Source organism: Leptosomus discolor, chromosome 2 (genome assembly GCF_034619465.1).
Source record: "Leptosomus discolor isolate bLepDis1 chromosome 2, bLepDis1.hap2, whole genome shotgun sequence".
Classification (NCBI taxonomy): domain Eukaryota; kingdom Metazoa; phylum Chordata; class Aves; order Leptosomiformes; family Leptosomidae; genus Leptosomus; species Leptosomus discolor.
In genome coordinates this window covers 36887992-36906018 of record NC_141392.1, presented here as the reverse complement: position 1 = coordinate 36906018, position 18027 = coordinate 36887992, and the positions used below count along the sequence as shown (strand labels likewise).

The following is an 18027-nucleotide window of genomic DNA, read 5'->3' as shown; positions in this document are numbered from 1 at the left end:
TCAGCATTTCCTACCCTGAATAACATAACTACGCAAGAAGCATGTCAACTCGACAAGGTCACCATCCCTCTCAGTAACAAGAACACCTCAAGCATATACAACTTAGTTTGCAGTAACAGTGCAGACAACCAGATTATAATGCATATATTATTGCACTGTGATAGTGATTTCTCTCTCCCCGCCTCCAAATAGGCCCAGCAGAAATAAACAAGTGCCCTTCCAGCCAAAAAGTGAGAGAACATCAAAGCACACTATAAAAAATAGTAGAACACAATATAAATATGCATTTGGCTGGAATGAAAAAGCTTATTCAATGCCATCAGGACACAAGCTGAAATGATCTATGATGTGTGACTTGCTGTCTGCAAGCAATTTCTAGCTAAGAATGAACTGACTGAACAGGCTGGAATGAAGCATTTTTACCCATCAGGTTGGCAAATAATGACCTGGCTCACGCACTGCTCTACTACAAATATCAAACCAGCATTACCATGCTAACAACTGAGGTTAAAGTTGTCTTCCACTGGTAGCAGCCTAAACAAAGAAAAAAAAATGCAACTTCTCAGTAGTTTTGACAGCAAGAGAGAGACATAAATGTCTCCTTAGTGAGAGAGAGACATAAATGGATTTAAGAAATATCATATACCACCTCCTTCATGCGAAAATGAGCAGAGTCACACTTCTGATACAGAGGAGGCCTGGCTCCACAGCTTGTCTGACTAATCATTTGAGAACCAAAATTCAAAACTGTTACCAGAAGCTTCCTAAGCATATAAAATAACATAGATAATGTTCTAACTGTACCTCTGGAGCTGAAGGATCTGCATCTTATGAATCAACATGAAGTAAAAGGATTGTGCTCTGCCTCCTCGGGGCCACTGGCAGGCCATAGGTATTACACGCATATTGCACAGGAAGAAAGAGCATTGAAAGAAATATTGATTCTTTGGACATCTTTTATTGTCAGTGGTATGCCAGTGCTCATACTGATGTCTTGTAACTTTTCTTTTTCCTGGACTTCCAAGAAATCATTATGTTTCTTACTCAAAAAGCATGCAGCAACAACAGAGTGGAATTCATGGCCCAAGAGCCAACTCTCCAGCCCTACACAAGCTTATTACCAGGATCTTTCAAGGTTACTACATACTTTACAGATCAGTAGTTTTACTGGCAAATCAAGAAACAGACCAGTGCACCAGAGGGCTTGAGAATAATTTGCCTCTCTCCTTGGAGGCTGTGCAGTTTCTAGCAGTTTGTTCAAGCTTTTCTTCCAAGTAGCATCCTTAAGTCCAATATTCCTTACTTTTGAGAAATTCTGGCTCTGAAAATGAGAATGCTTACATTTGATCATTTTCATAATAGAAGTAAGTATATATAAGTAAAAAAAAAAAGTAAGCAGAATATTCTCCCTATTTCCCACAGGATGTTAGCAACCCTTAATGCTCATTTATATAAGTACTGGATAATTACAATTAAGTCAGCCTCAGTGGACAATAAAACATCAGTTACATATGTAAGCTCAAATTTTATTTAAGAAATCCTTCATGATAATATTCAGGTTTATTTGTAATACACAAAAGCATCGCATTAAAATAATAACTGAAATTTTATACTAACAATAATACTGTAACAGTTCATATGTCATAAGCAGATTTCAATCTTCACAATGTTTGGCAATTAATTGAAAATATGCAGAGGAACCTAAATGTTCATACCATAACTGAAACAATTTGTAGCATAAAGGAAAACTGAATAAATTACTACACTGAGTTTAAATATCTAAAATGACAAATGATGAGATCGAGCAGTATTTTCTCAGTCTCTAGAACAAGACAGCGATAACTCTAGGATCACAATTTCCGACCAAAATATTTAGCTGACACCTCTCTAAATGTCTGTGCAAACATTTAAAGTGTAAGAGGTCTGGTTTAAACACGATGAAAAGCATAACTGAACTCTACAACTACAGTTTTCTTATAATTCAGACGTAGACAACAGAATTTTACCAGTAGATTGAGACTCCAAAGGCCATTTCCCATGGTTGCAGCTTCAGCACAAGTCAAACCTGAAGCCTGCGCTACCTGAGGAAGCAGGAGAGCAAACGAGGATCTCTTCCGCTTTGAATGATCTGCAGCACTCTCCTACACTTGTGCTTTGGCCACTCCCGGGAAAGTCTGCCAGAAATTTCAAGAATTCACAAATATGCCCAACAAACAGGTTCCGTGACAACTAACCTTCTAGCCTAGGTTAAAACGCATCAGGTTGTAAGCTAGTCATAGCAAACCTCTAAACTGCCTCCGGGGATCACCCAAAACCTCACATTGTTCCTTGCCTTATGGGTGGGGCACATACATCGCCTCCATAAAGCACCCTGCCCACCGGCTCTGCAGGGAGGAATCAAGGCAGCCGCTCAAGTTTATTCCAGGCTAAGTGCTACAAGTTACTGTATTACAGCTGAACTGTGAATTTAAAACCAAGAAAGTCAGGAAAATAAATAAATAAAAATAATTAAAAAAAAAAAAAACCACCACCACAAAAAAACCCCACCACCAATGCACCACCCAGGGAACATTGGGAAGAGAGATGCCTGGAACAGCTACGATTGTACAGTCCAGTTTTGGGGTGGGTTTTTTTTCCCCACTTTTCTCATTAAAGTTTTTAGTATTACCAACTGCAACAAAACTTATTAGTTTCACGTGCATCTGGTCTAAACTAATAGCACTTTAGCTATCTTAACTAGTCCACGTCTTTACAGAGAGATTTTAAAAATAACATTCATTCTTATGTTAAAAAAAAGAGTCTCATGGGCAACAACACTGTTATTTTAAGAAATTCCCCAAAAGACTCCAAGGTCACATTACTGTGAAGGGGACAAAAAGGGTGATGCAATGCTTTAGGTAGCATTGGGCTAGAAACAATTTTTTTTAAAGTGTTGTTGACTTCCTAATACAGGCTTAGCAGCCACAACAATATAATCAAATAATGAAATTGCATCTTAACAAATTCGCATTTTACCAATGTTTAAAAAGGCAAATTGAAATTTATACTTCCTGGAATCAGCAACCACAAAAACAAGGACGTTGAAAAGTATATTATACCTGCACACCTTTTTAGGCTGACACCTTGACATTACAAAACAGCAAGAGATTAGAAAAATATTTACCTTTAACAGAAAATGTTTAAAAAGAAACAATACTACGGCTGCTAAAAAACAGGATACAAGTTTAGTATCAACTTTATCAGTTCCTGAATTTTACAGCTATTTCAAGTTAAATGGTGATTTACTTTTTTTTACTTCTTAAGACTCAAGAACTATAAAAAGCCTTTCCATTCTTTTCTTTAAAATATTTATTTTAATACTTTACAGTAAACCTCACTTCAAATTTATAGGGACTTGAAGGTCAACAGGCATCATTTGACAAAGAGCTACTAAGACACACAATTCTATGTATAGTGCTTCCATAACTCAACAACAAGGTCTTCACAGGTTGAGAGAAAGAGAACAGAGGGAAAAAATTGCAAGAACAGTATTGCAAAAAATACGTAGATAGCTAAAAGGACTAAATACCTATACAGATGAATCAGCCTGGAACAGTTGTGGCAACCAGTCTACCCAGATCTGCTAGAAGGATTCCACAGGCTGCTGGGATGCTCAGTATTTTAGATTATAGTTGGCCCACCGAAGTGCTACATATTTAAGTATATTTGTAAATAAGTGTAGGTATGCCCGGGGGTGAGAGATAAAAAACAGGTACAGGGGAGGGGGGAGGGGAAGTATCAGTAGTCTAGCACAACTGGCAAACAATTTTTCAGGCACTGTACTTAACATCGCAACACACCCTTACTAGCACTCCCCGCCAAGAGAGGCTGGGAAGCTTTTGTAAGCGCCTGTAGCCATTTCAGATAACACAAAACTGAGGTGGGGCCACAGGCTGAAGTGAGTGGCAGACACTGAGGTATATTTAGCTTCACCCCACACAGAAGCACTTTATCCCATTTACCACCTGCATGCTCACACTGGACAATAGCGCCCCATGGAACTAATGCACAGCACAACCTGCTACTGGCAAATTATTTTTGCTGGACTTCTCAGAGATGTCCTAAAACTGGCATCAGAACTAAGCCCTGAAAAAATTAAACCATCCAAAAGAGATCAAAGATCTAGCTTACATTAAAAAGAGCTGGTTGAAAAAGCCATTTACTTACATTCTTCACCTCTTTGAAAATATTGTTTGAAAAACAATTTCTTATCAATTAATTTGAAACTCCTACTAGATCATCCAGAATCAAAAATTATTTAGTAATTTATTCCTGGCAATACTTTGATTACTAATTTAAGTATCTCAACCAACAGGAAGACTTTTCCTTCTGCAGTTTGAAACGTTTTACTAGGCAGATCTCTGTTCAGATAGCCCGTCTTTCTTTTATCCACTCTTCAGTGCTGCCTTTCACTGAAGTCTAACAACTGCAAACATCAAAATACTTGCCAAGTTGGCCAAGCAATGTATATTCAGCTTATTTAATCATTCTTCATAAGTGAAAATTTTCTCTAATCCTCCAGTCATTTTTGTAGTACACTTAAGTAAGTGTTGAGCATTAATTGGGGTTTTTTTGGGTTTTTGTTTGTTTGTTTTGTTTTTTTGAGTACCAGGTGCATGCTCCACATGACTGATGTGAGGACAAAAAGACAGCAAGTTTTAAACATGATGTAATTCTATAGGCAACACTGCAATGACGTGTCACAAAATAATCGCATATTATGAGCTGCAGTCCAAATTGCAAATGCTCAGCTATAAGGCCTTTCTACTTGCTATGCAAGAAAGGCAGAAATGCAGCAACAGCAGTCAGCACCAGGCCTGATAAATAGACTTACAGCCCACACTTAAATTGAGACAATGGAAGTTCACAGGCTGGATGAATCACTTGGGGTATAGCAAGACAAGGAAGAACAAATCTGGAGGAGACTTTTATATTTGGCTTTGGTAGCAAAAAAAAAAAAAGAGGAGCAAAGTAGACTTGGCCACACGAGCATTTGTAGAGGCAACCAGCACACTCCTCATTCTCACTCCCAAAGCCAGAAGCAGCTACTCTCTGTATTCCATGGTGCACCTCCACCCTGAACTGACTAGAGAATCAAGTGAAACACATACAAAAATAACTGATTTTGTTCTCACCTCCTGTTTACAAGCTTGGATATGAATATTGTGCCTGCGATTTTTGTTCCAATGCTTTTGCAATCCTGTCCTGTGTGACTGCCCTAAAGGGAAACATATTCCTGGCTAAGAGCAGAAAAAATGCAGTCTTTCCACACTGTACTCTTTAATTTAACTTCTTTGTCACTGGGTTATTTTCAAAATATTCAGTATTAGTTAGCATATAGCAAACTCTTTTCAAATAGGAAGGGAACATCTTCTAGATGAATCCATCTACAGGTCCATACAGAACAGGTCACGATGATACAGTGAACCTTCGTTTTCACATTTCAGAGTATTTTTATTTCTAGTGTATTGTCTGTAAAGCTCGGATACTGAGCACTCTGAAGTGATTCAGAAGAGTTATTTCAAGTATCTAAGCATTTCTCAGCATTTAAAACCAAAACATAACAATCCTTCATCTATTTCTAAGTCAGTTCTTGCCACTTTTTAGCTAAGAAACTTAGAAAGGAGGACTAGACACGGCCCGGAAGCCTTGTGAAGCCAAGTATGTGAGCAGGTTTTTCACAATACCTATTTTCTCAGCAAATGGAATACAGATATCAGTTTTAGTTGAGGCTTGGCATTTGTACAGCCTTACTTCTTTTACCATTAAATTAAGATGAAACAAAAGTCTCTGGAGGTGCATGGCATCTTCCTTTGAGAATTTTACACAGCCTGTTCTAGAGCAAATAAAGTTCCAGTGTCTACTGAAACGTCAATAACGGCTGAGTTAGATTTGCATCTTGTTGTCCAAACAGCACAGTTACTTACCCCTGATGCAATAAAACTGACATGAGCCAACACCTTCAACAGAAAAAGGAGGGCTACAATTTGAGTAGGACACAGAGATATCAATCTAAATTATAAACATACATTAGTAAAGACACGTAGGATGTTTTACCGTACGCTAACCTGACACCAAAAACCGAAGTTTTCCACCTAGAACGTAACAACTTATTTCATTTTTGTTTAATTCAACGGTTGTACAGCACATCCTGAAAATCAGAAAGTCTTCTTTTTGAAAGTATAACTTTCTGTGAAAAGCGTTTGAAAGCTTTAAAGACTACTTGTACACAATGTAACATTGCAAAACTCTCTGTTCATGCCATGTCAGTATTTACATTTTCCCAAAAGAGTTAGGCCCATTTAAGGAACACATTTTCATTACACTTAAACTAAACTACAGGTTTAACAGATTTGAGAAGAATGGGAACATCTGATGCTGGGAAATGCTTGGAGCATTTATGCAATTTAAAAAACAAAACAAAACAAAAAAAACTGTAAAAAAACAGGTACAGACCTGCAAAGAATCAGTCTCATCAGTTTGTATTTACATTCTACTTCTCTACAAAAGCTAGAAATTTCTATGATGCAGCTCCTTCATCACTGAATATTTACACTCCCACTAGTCCTCCTGGCTTAAACAAAACAAGCCATGACAGCTTATCAATGAGTATACCGGGATTAGCTGGCAAGCGTGCATATAAGCAAACACAAAAGAAGAGTACAGAAGCTTCTCTTTGCTTCACATGAATCTGGCAACCAGAAAGTTTGCTAAAAAAACAGCAAAAGAAAGGATATCTGATAGTCACCAAGACCCATTTAGCAGCATCTTTCCCAACTAACATGCCTCAGTATTGTGACAATGGTTTGTTTTCTTCCGCCTTTCTTTTGATTTATCTGCCATATTTAAAACAGTAAGTTGAAAATGTTGTCCTTCTGGCATGGAAAGGAATTTAACATTAATCACTGTTTTCTTTGCAATATCTGCCTTATGAGAAAAAATATTTTAATTGAAGACTTCTATGGCACTTCTGCCAATTCACCTTTCACAGAGAATCTCAGAGATTCAACCCACGTAATCATGTTTGAAAATCTTATACAGAACTTCTTCAAGCTGTATTTTATCTTCTATTTTATTGGTCAAACCAAATCTTCAGGAGTTGCCATTAACCAAAACACTGATTTCATCAACTCACTGCTCATTTTTCTCTGAACAATATTTTCAGATTATTGAGCTATCAGAATGATTTTTAACTAGAACTTAATCCAGTAAGACGACTGTTATCTAAAAGCCAACAAACTGTAAATATCAACTATTTCTGAATCAAATAACGAATGTCTTAAACCACTCTATAAATAGCCACAGCCATCTGTCTGATTTGCCCCTTCTCCTCATTACTTCAACTTGTCTCCTAGGACGCAATCTTACCACATAGCATGCCTGGTTTCAACGCCTGCCTCCTGCCTCGGAAAAGCAGCAGCAAGGTGGAATGCCACCATCCGTGACCCCTCCCCCCAGAAAGCTAACATTACTGAATCCGACTTCCATAACTGACCTCAAGTGCTTATCTATTATTTCCACCACATGCCTTCTACTACAGTTGTTTGCTATCATTTAACCACATTTTATCTCATTTCATTAACTCTTTCCTTATGATTTGGGTGTTGTTTTTTCTAATTCTGGCACAGTCTTACAAAGAATATTTTTAACAAAGTTGTTGAAAGACAAGTGCATTGTACCCACCCATTCTCCGCAATCTCCTTGCAAACCTTTTCAAAGCAAAGTTTACCCAGGAAAAATAATTTTGATGTAACCCTGTCAGGTGCCACTACTCCAAAGCAGTCTACTACTCTAAACAAACACTAACCGGTTAGAAGAAATGAAAACTTCAGTAGTGAAGAGGACAAGAGCTAGAAAATTCCTTAGCAGGATATAGGGTGTCTATACACACGGTTACATACAGCATAGCAGTTTGTTGCAATTTAGAACATCTGTGAAATCCAGTGAACTGCCAAAGTCTGCAAATCAGCATTTTCACCAGAAAAATGTTTGTCAGAAGCAAAACTTTCCACAGAAACATATGCATTGCTTGCAAAGACAAAATTTCTAGTCAAAACAAAAGCCATACACACACACATACACACACAAGCCTTCCAGGCTCATCCAGCCCAGAAGCAGCAGAGCCCAACAACTCTGTCGCTTGCTGGAACAAGGATGTGCATTAGCAGCACTTGGCTCTGCGGAGTTCCCAGTCGCAGGGCAGGGTCCCCCTTGCTCTCTCCCAGGGGTGGCAGATGGCTAATTAAGAGGGAAATAACACCCACAACAGAGAATCACCCCGAACCAGTCAGAAGATGTATGGTTAAGGCAAGACACCAATACGGGAGGCAGTTCAAACTCTTCTTGCCCCAAGCAAAGACAGAAATTTCAGTGCCCCTGCGCATGCATTTGATCAAACTCTTGACTATTTTGGGATGGGCTTGTCCAATACATAACGACAACTCTGAAATGCCCTGGAAATACAGTCCAGGAAAATGCAGAATGAAAAAAAACCCTGAAGTTTAAAACTTTTGCAGAACAGGAAACCCTTTCTTGTCAACTCTTCCAAGCAGCTGCTACAAGAACCTAATAAAAGTAAAATTACTAATTTCTGAAAAGATATGAAAGTAAATGATAATGCTATAAAACACAGTTTGTGAATACTAAACCAAGGATTAATAACATTAGTATTTATTCTAATGAATTACTTCACAGGGCATTATGAAAGTTTACTCTTAGGGTATTTTTTGAATCTGCAGATGTCAAAGTACCATAAACAGAAAGCAAGCATTAAAAGTGAAATATGTAATTAGCACATAAGCATCTAGGGGAACCCTGTATGAATCTGTTTGTGTACTTATTTGAAATACACAGCTTACTAATGATACTTGCATAGATATAAATATTGAAGTCCTCTTTCACCCTGAATGAGGAAGATTATATAATAAAAGCAACAATAATTTAAAAAGGTTCAAGAAAAATAATTAGAAAATCAGAGATAACATTAATATTTTCCAGGGAAAGCAAAATATAGGCACTTGATAGGATGAAAAACCTTGGAAAGGCAGTACTAGACCATTAACTAGGAACAGAGTAAGCAACGAAGCCTGTCAACTCACATACATTCTAAACTTGGGTGTGTGTCACCCGAACAAGCATCACAGAGCAACAGAAAGGTAGGCTACCTGAATATCATGTTTAGTTCCACACAATTAATTACAGGGAAAAGAAAAAGAGAAAAAGAAGCCCAGAGGGGAAGAAAAGGAAGGTAGGAAATCACAGTGGGACTGACTTACAAGGTGGTTTTATGGAGAGGGTATAGCTTAACTAACCAACAACTACAGAGCAGAAGACGAGCACAGTAATATGTAGCACAAAGTGAAGTATTTAAGTATCACGGCAGGTAAGAAACTAGAAATAAAAAAAAAGCCTACCTCTAAGAAATAAGATTAATTGCAGAAAAAATTCATGGGATACTAAAAAGATCATACAAAATAGGTGCTCTGCCACACTGCCTCCCAAGAGAGTCAATAATCTAACACTGACATTTACATTGGATAGAAAAGCAGTAAAGTACAATCAGGAGAACCACATTTTTATCTCAAGAGAGATAAACTGCCTGACCTCAAATTTCCACTATTCTATTAAACATTTCCAAATATATAGGCCAACAAAAGGCTTCTGAAGGAGCACAGAACCGGTTTTTAATTAACACTGCTCATCCTTCAGCTGTACACATGCAATTTCTAAAAGCCATCCTGTAGTTGCTGATCCCCTAATGCAAACCTCTCACACGGATCAAAGAATATTCAACTGCAAACGGTCACAGCAGGCACAATGCCTGATGTCTATAGAGACAGCCAAGAATTTTGCACCTTTCTGAACCTGACTGGCAGCAGACAAATGCTGTTACAGCTCATGGCAATGCCAGCCGCAGCTAATTATAACTTTATTGAGATGCTTTGGCAAGAGCCAAAGGCATTCAAGCAAACAATTTGCAATCGGGTTATATTCCCAGTTCTGCCACTGGTACTACATTACTTAGTTAAATAGTTAAAATACTCTACATATTTCCTCCTGTCTCATCCATAACACCAAGCTTTTGAGGGATACTTATGGGAGAAGGAATGGCATGATAGCTTCTGTTGAAGGGCAGTATAAATATGCAAAGTGTAATTACTATTAACGGACTGGCAGAATTTCTTTGGTCCTGTAAAACAGGGGGTTTTTTCTACAAAGCAATTTTTGAGATCTGTATCAACTATGAAAAAAATTAAAGATATTTATGAGACTCCACTGGATATATGAGTAGCTAAGCTAGTTACTTTCCACATAGTATTACTGGGTGTAGCAAATAGAAACATGATTCAGTTACTAATGAATTTTTCATTGAACAACAGAAGTTAAAACAAAAATTACTCTCCTGTCCTCATGACCACTTTCTTTAAATTCCTACAAAGGAACCCTCAGCGAAGAATGTCACATCTGCCACTCTTCTCAGAAAAGCTCTTTGATGCTAACATAGAAAGTACAATTTAAAAGATGACTTACCTAGTAATTAAAAAATAAAACCAAAACAAACCCAAAGAAGTAGTTCACATTGCTAAATATGATCAAGACGCTCTTGACCAAGACAGTACTTTCAAGGAAAGACATAGAAATAAAAGAGATGGATAGGAAACAAAAGACAAAGAAAGGAGACCGAAAAAGAAAGCCAAGTAGACACTTTTCAATCCCAAACACGGCCAACTGAAAGCCAAAGTGGGCTACTGGTAATGTGGACAGAATTTAGGTTTACAACAGATTTTCTTGTAAACAAAGCCAAAGAGGAAATACAACGAAGGTTGCACTATCGACTGTTGTTAATGTAACGTGCCCATCACCGAAGCCTCTGACAGTAGAGGCTCTAGGCCAGCAGTTCACGAATTCTTTACCCATAAGATTGCCATCAGTCCTTTAACGCATTGAGGGTACCAACCCCATCGCTTTTCAACTGAAAGCACTACACAGTGCGTCCCGCAATACTAAAGGAGTTGCAGACGGTCCCGCAGGCCTGGCCAGGGGGCCGAGGTCCCAGAGGGGCTGCGAGCCAGGACCGAGGGCCGGGGAGGGAACCGCCGGCCGCGGATGGGCAGCGGCCCAAGCAGGGCGCGCAGATCGCCGCAGGCAATTTTTAACAGTGGGTTATGAAACCGGTGACAAGTTTAGGCGGGCAGCCCTGGAGAGGCATCCGGAAAACACCGGAGAGGTGGCAAAAGCCTTGAGGAGAGTCAGCCGCCGCTCTCCTCGGGGCCGGCCGCCATGTCACGCCCCTCTGCCCAGCAGCGGCGGGGGGGCGGCCACTCTCTGAGGCGGAGGGAAATGGCCCGCGGCGGGCCCATGCGGCCGCTCCCTCACGGGGAAAGGGACAAGGCGGAAGCCAGGGCCGGGGGTCGCGACTGTTACCTGCAGCTCCGCCCGCTCCGCCTCCCACTCGGCGCGCTCCGCCTCGAAGCGGCCCCACTCGTGCTGCAGGAAATGCAGGATGCCCGGCACGCTGTACTGAGCCCGGGACGCCGACACCGGTGCGGCCGCTCCGGAGGCTGAGACGCCCCCGCTGCCGCCTCCTCCTGCTGCCGCCGCGGCGGCCGCTGCTGCGGCCGCCGCCTCACCCGACTCCAGCCCCGGCCCTCCCGTCGGCGGCGGCAGGAGCAGGGCGTTATTATTGTTGTTGTTGCTGAAGAAAACGCCGGGCCCCGCTTGCTCGTCCATGGCCGGGCCGGGTCTGCCGAGCTCCCCGCCGCCCCCTCCGCACCCAGCCGCCGCCCGCACCCAGTCGCGTCCCGGCAGCAGCAACAACCTGGGCGCGTCCGGGCCGCCGTCCCCGCCTGACAGCCACCCCCGCCGGCAGCTACGGCGACCTGGCGGGGACAAATCCAGAGAGGGATTCGCCCCGGCCCTTCTCGCGGCATTCTGGGAAATGTAGTTCTGCTGGGTGGTGGGGCACCCCCGCGGAGGGAGAGGTGAGAACGTTTCCCCAGGATTCGCCTTTTTCTCCTCCGCTTTGCCCTTATTTCGAGGAATGGCGTTACAACACATGAGCCTCACCTCCACGACATGCCATCCCGGAATGCAAGCCATGGCAGGGGGCAGCTGGCAACACACCCCGGGCCCGGTCGAGAGGCCCCGGCTGCCGCCCCGCAAAGCTGCGGCAGGAGGGGCAGGGCAGCTCTGAGCAGCAGTGGGAGCACAGATTACTCATAATCTCCACCGCAGAGGAGGATTTAAATGGCACACTCGCAGCCCATCACGGGGAATAACTTTGGCAGACTTGCAGCCCATCATGGGAACATAAAAAGGGCAGGTGTCCCACAGCAGGTCAAGCACTGCCCTCGCACCCCCTGGCTTTTCTCTTTTGGCCCTGTTCTGAGCAGTGCGTGGTGTCAAAGCACTGAAAACTATAAATCCAGCCCAGGGCTACAGGGCTTTCTTGAAAATCTTTAGAAATGCTGAAAAGGAGAGCAAACCAACATTTTTTCAGCAATGGCCATGATGCCTCCTCTGCGAGGAAAGGGGAAACACATACTTTGAGACTGAGGGCGAAGCCCTGGGCCAAGAGCACAAGCTGTCAGCAGCACAGGGCTCTCCTACCTCTCCCGAAGACACACAAAGATGAAGTTAGGCTTGCTTCCTATGCTAACATACATGCTAACATGAGAGGCTGGCTGCAGACAAATGCACCTCCGCTACCAACAGGTGTCATGGCAGGGCTAAGGGCTAGCCATGGGCAGAAGATGGTGCATGGCCACCGAGGCTGCTGTGGGTGCTGAGCAGGGCCCCACTGCCCCTCACCGCACCTGGAGTGCCCCGTGGCTTACTCAAGCAGGGCTTCCTGTTTCCTTCTGGCTCTTCCGAAACTATGCTGTCATCTGCTTCACAACCCTCTGTGATGGGAGCTGCGACTGGTAGACAACCTCTTTGTGCTTTTAAAGGGGGAAAGACAACTAAGGAAGCTACTAGAGTGTCAGAGGGCAGAGGGGAAGGGGAGGGAGAGCACAGAAGAGGGAGCATGCTCTGGGGAACAGGGGTAAAACAACAAGGCTCACCAAGAAAGGAAGGAAATGGCAGAGAGGAAAGACATGAAGGAGAAACGGAGCAAATGAGCTTTATGAAAAAGTGCATTGACAAAGAAAACAATGAAAAGGAGGGTGACAGAGAACAATAAGCACTATGGGCATTTCAAGTTATTTTGTTCTTTTTAATCATATGAAATTTGATGCCAAAATATTACGTCAAAACACAAGATTGTACCTTTAGTATCAGGAGCAAGCAAAGAAGCAAACGAGGATTAAACTGGGGAAGGATGTATACAAGTGAAAGTTGTGCATGTTGCATACAGTCACATGAAGGAAAAACTCTCCCTTCTCTATCCCTCTACATCTATATAGTGCCATTTTCCCTTCTGCTAATTTTATTTTTCTACCAACTTATTAGTTATACTTGATTGCTACACTTCCCTCCCCCTTCCTCCCCTTTTCTGAGTTTTCAGACATCCCATAAACCAGAGTCTAACCAAAACACAAAAACTCTGAGACAAAAATTAAGGTAAATAAAATCTTATTACAGACCAAAAGTTTCCAACAAGCATCGAAGTCATTAAATACTAGACTACCAGGGGCAGAGGGAATCTAAAACAGGTTATAAAGTTATTTTTTTAGTTTTACTTGCCAAAGATTTGAGTTCAATTTTGCACTGAGTTTCCTTAATACTTTCTCTCAAATGTTAAACAGGTTCAGAACTTCTTCTAAGCAATATACCTTTGTGACACTGGAAACACTTATCAGAAAGTGATATATTTTAATCAATTTAATTCCCACTGTTGCAAATCTGCAATGGGTTAAGAAAAACTTACCTACACAAAGTCAGATAAGTAGAGAAGTCCTTTAATAACTATGCGCACCGGGGACATGGGATCCTTCCCAAAGATGTCCACCTGCACATTGCAATAAACGGATATTTATGCAGTAAATCCATACATGTTTAATTTATACAATACATATTTAATTTCATCCTCTCGATGATTGGTTATTCTTCTCTCACTTCTGATGCAAATTAGCGTGCAGTCTCTGTCATAGTCTTCTATTGTTCTCTTTTGAGTAGGTGGTGTAATTTGGGTAAGAGGACTGTGAGTCAGAGGTCTCGACCATTCCTCGAATTGACCATGTGAAAGAGCTAAACTCTGACAATCCCTGGCTTAGGCCTCACTGTGATCTCTTTAGTTTTGCTTGTGTCTTTGTTTTCCTGAGTTTTTCTTCCCCCACAAGGATGGTTTTAGCTATTTGCTGAGCAAAGTTGGTAAATAGATAACATCTTGCCTGACACCAAGGAGACAAAGCTATCTACAGGTGCCAGACGTTAAGGAAACACCCAGCAAACATCTACACAGCTGCTTGTTACAAGAGGAGGTTGCATCAGAACAGGGGCCCTGGCTTGTGCTCAAGAAGGAAGATTCAACTAGCATGAGGAAGACTACGAGCAACCACCAGAAGATGAAAAGACCCTAACCCTAAATTTACTGCGCATGCTTGGACCGTGTAGGTGAATTCCGGGAACTCATCACCATAAGACTGCCCTTCTCAGGAAATCTAATGAATATGTATGATTTTTGTGGGTATGAACCAGTGTGGTTTGCTAACCCGTTGGAGCACTCATGGTGGAGCTTCCCCAGTGCTGCAATAAAGAATGCCTGCTTAATAACACTCTGTTGTTAAGGAGTTTTCATATCAGAATCCTTACCCAGCTGCACCTAGCCTCCCACCTCGGTGAGGAGTGTTAGAAAGCAAGGAGGTTTGGAAGCTCTGAATTTTTTATTCGTTTTGGCACCCCAGACGGGACCCTCTCTGTCCGGCTGCAGGAACCCCTGAGTCGGAGACTCCCTTGGCCAGCCCCGGAGACTTCTCTGGAGGGACTCCCCGATTTGGCGATTCCGTGCGGGAGCAGACAAGGACCACTGGTAAGAAAGGCATTCTTTTTGGGTTTTGGGACCGGTCATTTGAAGCTGCTTATAAGTCACGGTTCGTGAGAACCCTGCCAGGTGGCATACAATTGCATATACGATTTGTATTGGTCACTTGGTTACTACGTTGCACGGTTGTATTGATCATTTGAGTAGTGCAGTCATTTGTTTGTGCATTTGTATCTGGTTTTGGTTTACATACACGTGCGTGATGCACCCATATGTCTGGTATATGCGTATTTGAACATCTTTGCTGATTTTGGTTTATATATGTGTGCGTGTTGTACTCATACGTCTGGTATATGCATATTTGAAAATATTTGATCACCTTACGTCGACGTTTGTTATTCTGGGGGATATTAGTTATTTTATCTATATTGTTAGTGGTGTGTAGTGTTGGTGCCCCAGTCCCTGTCTTTGTGTTGCAACTGTAGTAGCGATTGTTAGCTGTGTGTGGTGTTGGTGCCCTAGTTCCTGTCTTTGTGTTGTGCAAATCTTAGAATGGGGAACTGACAAAAAGGAGTTTTGAAAAAGAGCCCTTTGAGCTGCATTTTAGCTTACTGGAAAGATATCGGAGGACCACTTGGAGGGAGTGTGGCTCGTAAAACCTTGACAAAATATTATAGTCGGTGGTGGCCTTTATACAAGCTAGATGATGGAGAAAAATGGCCTTTTAACAGAACTTTGAAATATAATACTTTGTTGCAACTCATGTTACTTCTACGCTGAGAAGGAAAATGGGATGGAGTGGTTTATACAGACACGTTTTTCACTCTGCGAGATCACCCTGAATGGCAAAAGGAATGTGGAATCAATCTAGCGCCCCAGGATCCTATGGTTCTGGCGATAGAAAAAGAAAAAAAAAAGCAAAATGGTAAATTAAAGAGGCGCTGTTAGGCATGTAGCATTGGACAGAGGTGTTTAAAAATTGGCTTGCAGAATGAAAGACTGGAGGACTATTTGCCTCCGACAGAGAGAGAAAGTGATAAGGAAGGAGACACGGGCGCTGCAGGGGCTGAAGGACCGGAGGCGGGGGTCAGAGAAGAAAGTAATATTAAGTTTTCTCCCATCGTTACCAGAACTCGGAGTAAAATGGGACCTGTTATACAGGCTCCGTTGAGGCAGGCGATGGGAGTGGAAGGACCTGTCAGAATTAAAGTGCACTTTACTATGGCAGACTTAGACGGATGGCGAATTACTGCTGGGAATTATCGGGATGATCCTGAAAAGACCGCTAAAGGATTTGAATTGATTATGAAAACCCAGGACCCTGACTGTGGGAGGATGTGGATGCAATGTTGGATGTGGTATTTAGTGAATCAGAGAAACAAACGGTCATGAGGACAGCTAGAGCTCAAGTACAGGCTCTAATTTTGGCTGGGACTCTGCCGGGAACAGTGGATAATTATGTTCCAGTTACTAATCCCGGCTGGGACCCCAACCAAACGGGAGCCAGAGATTTATTAGTACAATACAGGGAATGGATTGCTTATGGAATAAGAAATGCTGTCCCAAAATCAGTCAGTCTAAATTGTACGAGACAAAACAAGATAAAAAGGAGTCACCCACTGACTTCTTGAATCGGCTAAAGGAAGGAATGTGAAAATACACTCCTTTAGACCCTACCTCTCAAGAGGGCAAAGGCCACTTGATACTTCTCTTTTTGGGACAGTCAGCAGATGATATCTGGAGAAAGTTACAGAAAGTGCAAGGAACAGATGCAAGAGATTTAGAAAAATTGCTGAAGACTGCTTGGCAAGTATATCGGAATAGAGATAGTCAGAAAGAGAGAATAATGAGCAAAACAGTTGCTAATGCTACAGTAGCTGCATTATGAACCGCAGGAGGTCAGAAACCCCCTTTGAATAACAGAGGAAGAGGAGTTATAAGAAGTGGTGCAAGTCCCCCACCTAGAGGAAATCAACCCCTCTTAAAGGAACAGTGTGCTTATTGTAAGCAAATGGGGCATTGGAAAAAGGAATGCCCAAAATTGGGTAAATCAGTGACTGTTGCCAACATGGAAGATTGACTGGGACCAGGGGAATCCTCCCTAGCAGAACCCTTGGTAAAAATTCAGCTAGGGAAAGAAGAGAAACCTGTAGAATTTTTAATAGATACAGGTGCCACATTTTCGGTACTAAATCAGACTTTATTACCTGTGAGTAGGCAAGCTGTTAATATTGTGGGAGCAACTGGGCAGGTTGAAAAGGCTTTCTTTTTGAAACCACTAAAATTCAAAATTGGGAAAAGTGTAGGGGTTCATAAATTCCTCTATCTGCCTGAAGCCTCTAAACCACTTTTGGGAAGGGACGTACTAGACCAATTGAATGCTGAAATAAAATTTAATAATGGAGAAATTGAATTTAAAATACCAGAAGAAAACCACATTGAAATCTTAAGTTTGGCTCTCACTGTACCCCAAATTAGAGAAGAAGAAATTATACAAGAAATAAAAGACCAGGTATACCCAGGAGTATGGGCCTCAGGAATACCTGGAAAGGCTAAAAATGCAGAATTAGTTGTTGTTAAACTCAAAGAAGGAGCACGACCCATAAGGATAAAACAATATCCTTTGAAATTGGAAGACGGACAAGGAGTGCAAAGTATTATAGCAGAATTTGTAAAATTTGGATTATTAATTGAATGCTCCTCAGAGTATAACACTCCTATTCTGCCCGTCAAGAAGCCTGATGGCAAAACCTATCGACTAGTGCAAGACCTGCGGGCAATAAATCAGGTAGCTGAAGATTTGCACCCGGTAGTGGCAAACCCATACACCTTATTGACTAATTTAAAAGAAACCTATGAATGGTTCACAGTATTAGATCTGACAGATGCATTCTTTTGCCTCACCTTGGCCCCCGAAAGCCGCAATTTATTTGCCTTTGAATGGGAAAACCCTGACTCAGGGAGAAAAAACCAACTAACCTGGACAGTGTTACCTCAAGGATTTAAAAACAGCCCCACGATCTTCGGAAATCAACTAGCTAAAGAATTAGAGGCCTGGGAAAGAC

At 41.8% G+C, this 18027-nt stretch overlaps 1 protein-coding gene across 2 annotated transcripts in view; it reads right to left on the bottom strand.

Moving 5' to 3' along the window:
- STRN (striatin) overlaps nt 1–11769 on the bottom strand; it is a 64389-nt gene extending 52620 nt beyond the window's left edge. For both annotated transcript variants that reach the window (XM_086482324.1, XM_086482325.1), the window contains exon 1: nt 11464–11769. In XM_086482324.1, coding sequence (XP_086338450.1) covers nt 11464–11769 — 306 coding nt within the window. The remainder of the gene's footprint in view (nt 1–11463) is intronic.
- Nucleotides 11770–18027: the final 6258 nt, after the last annotated feature.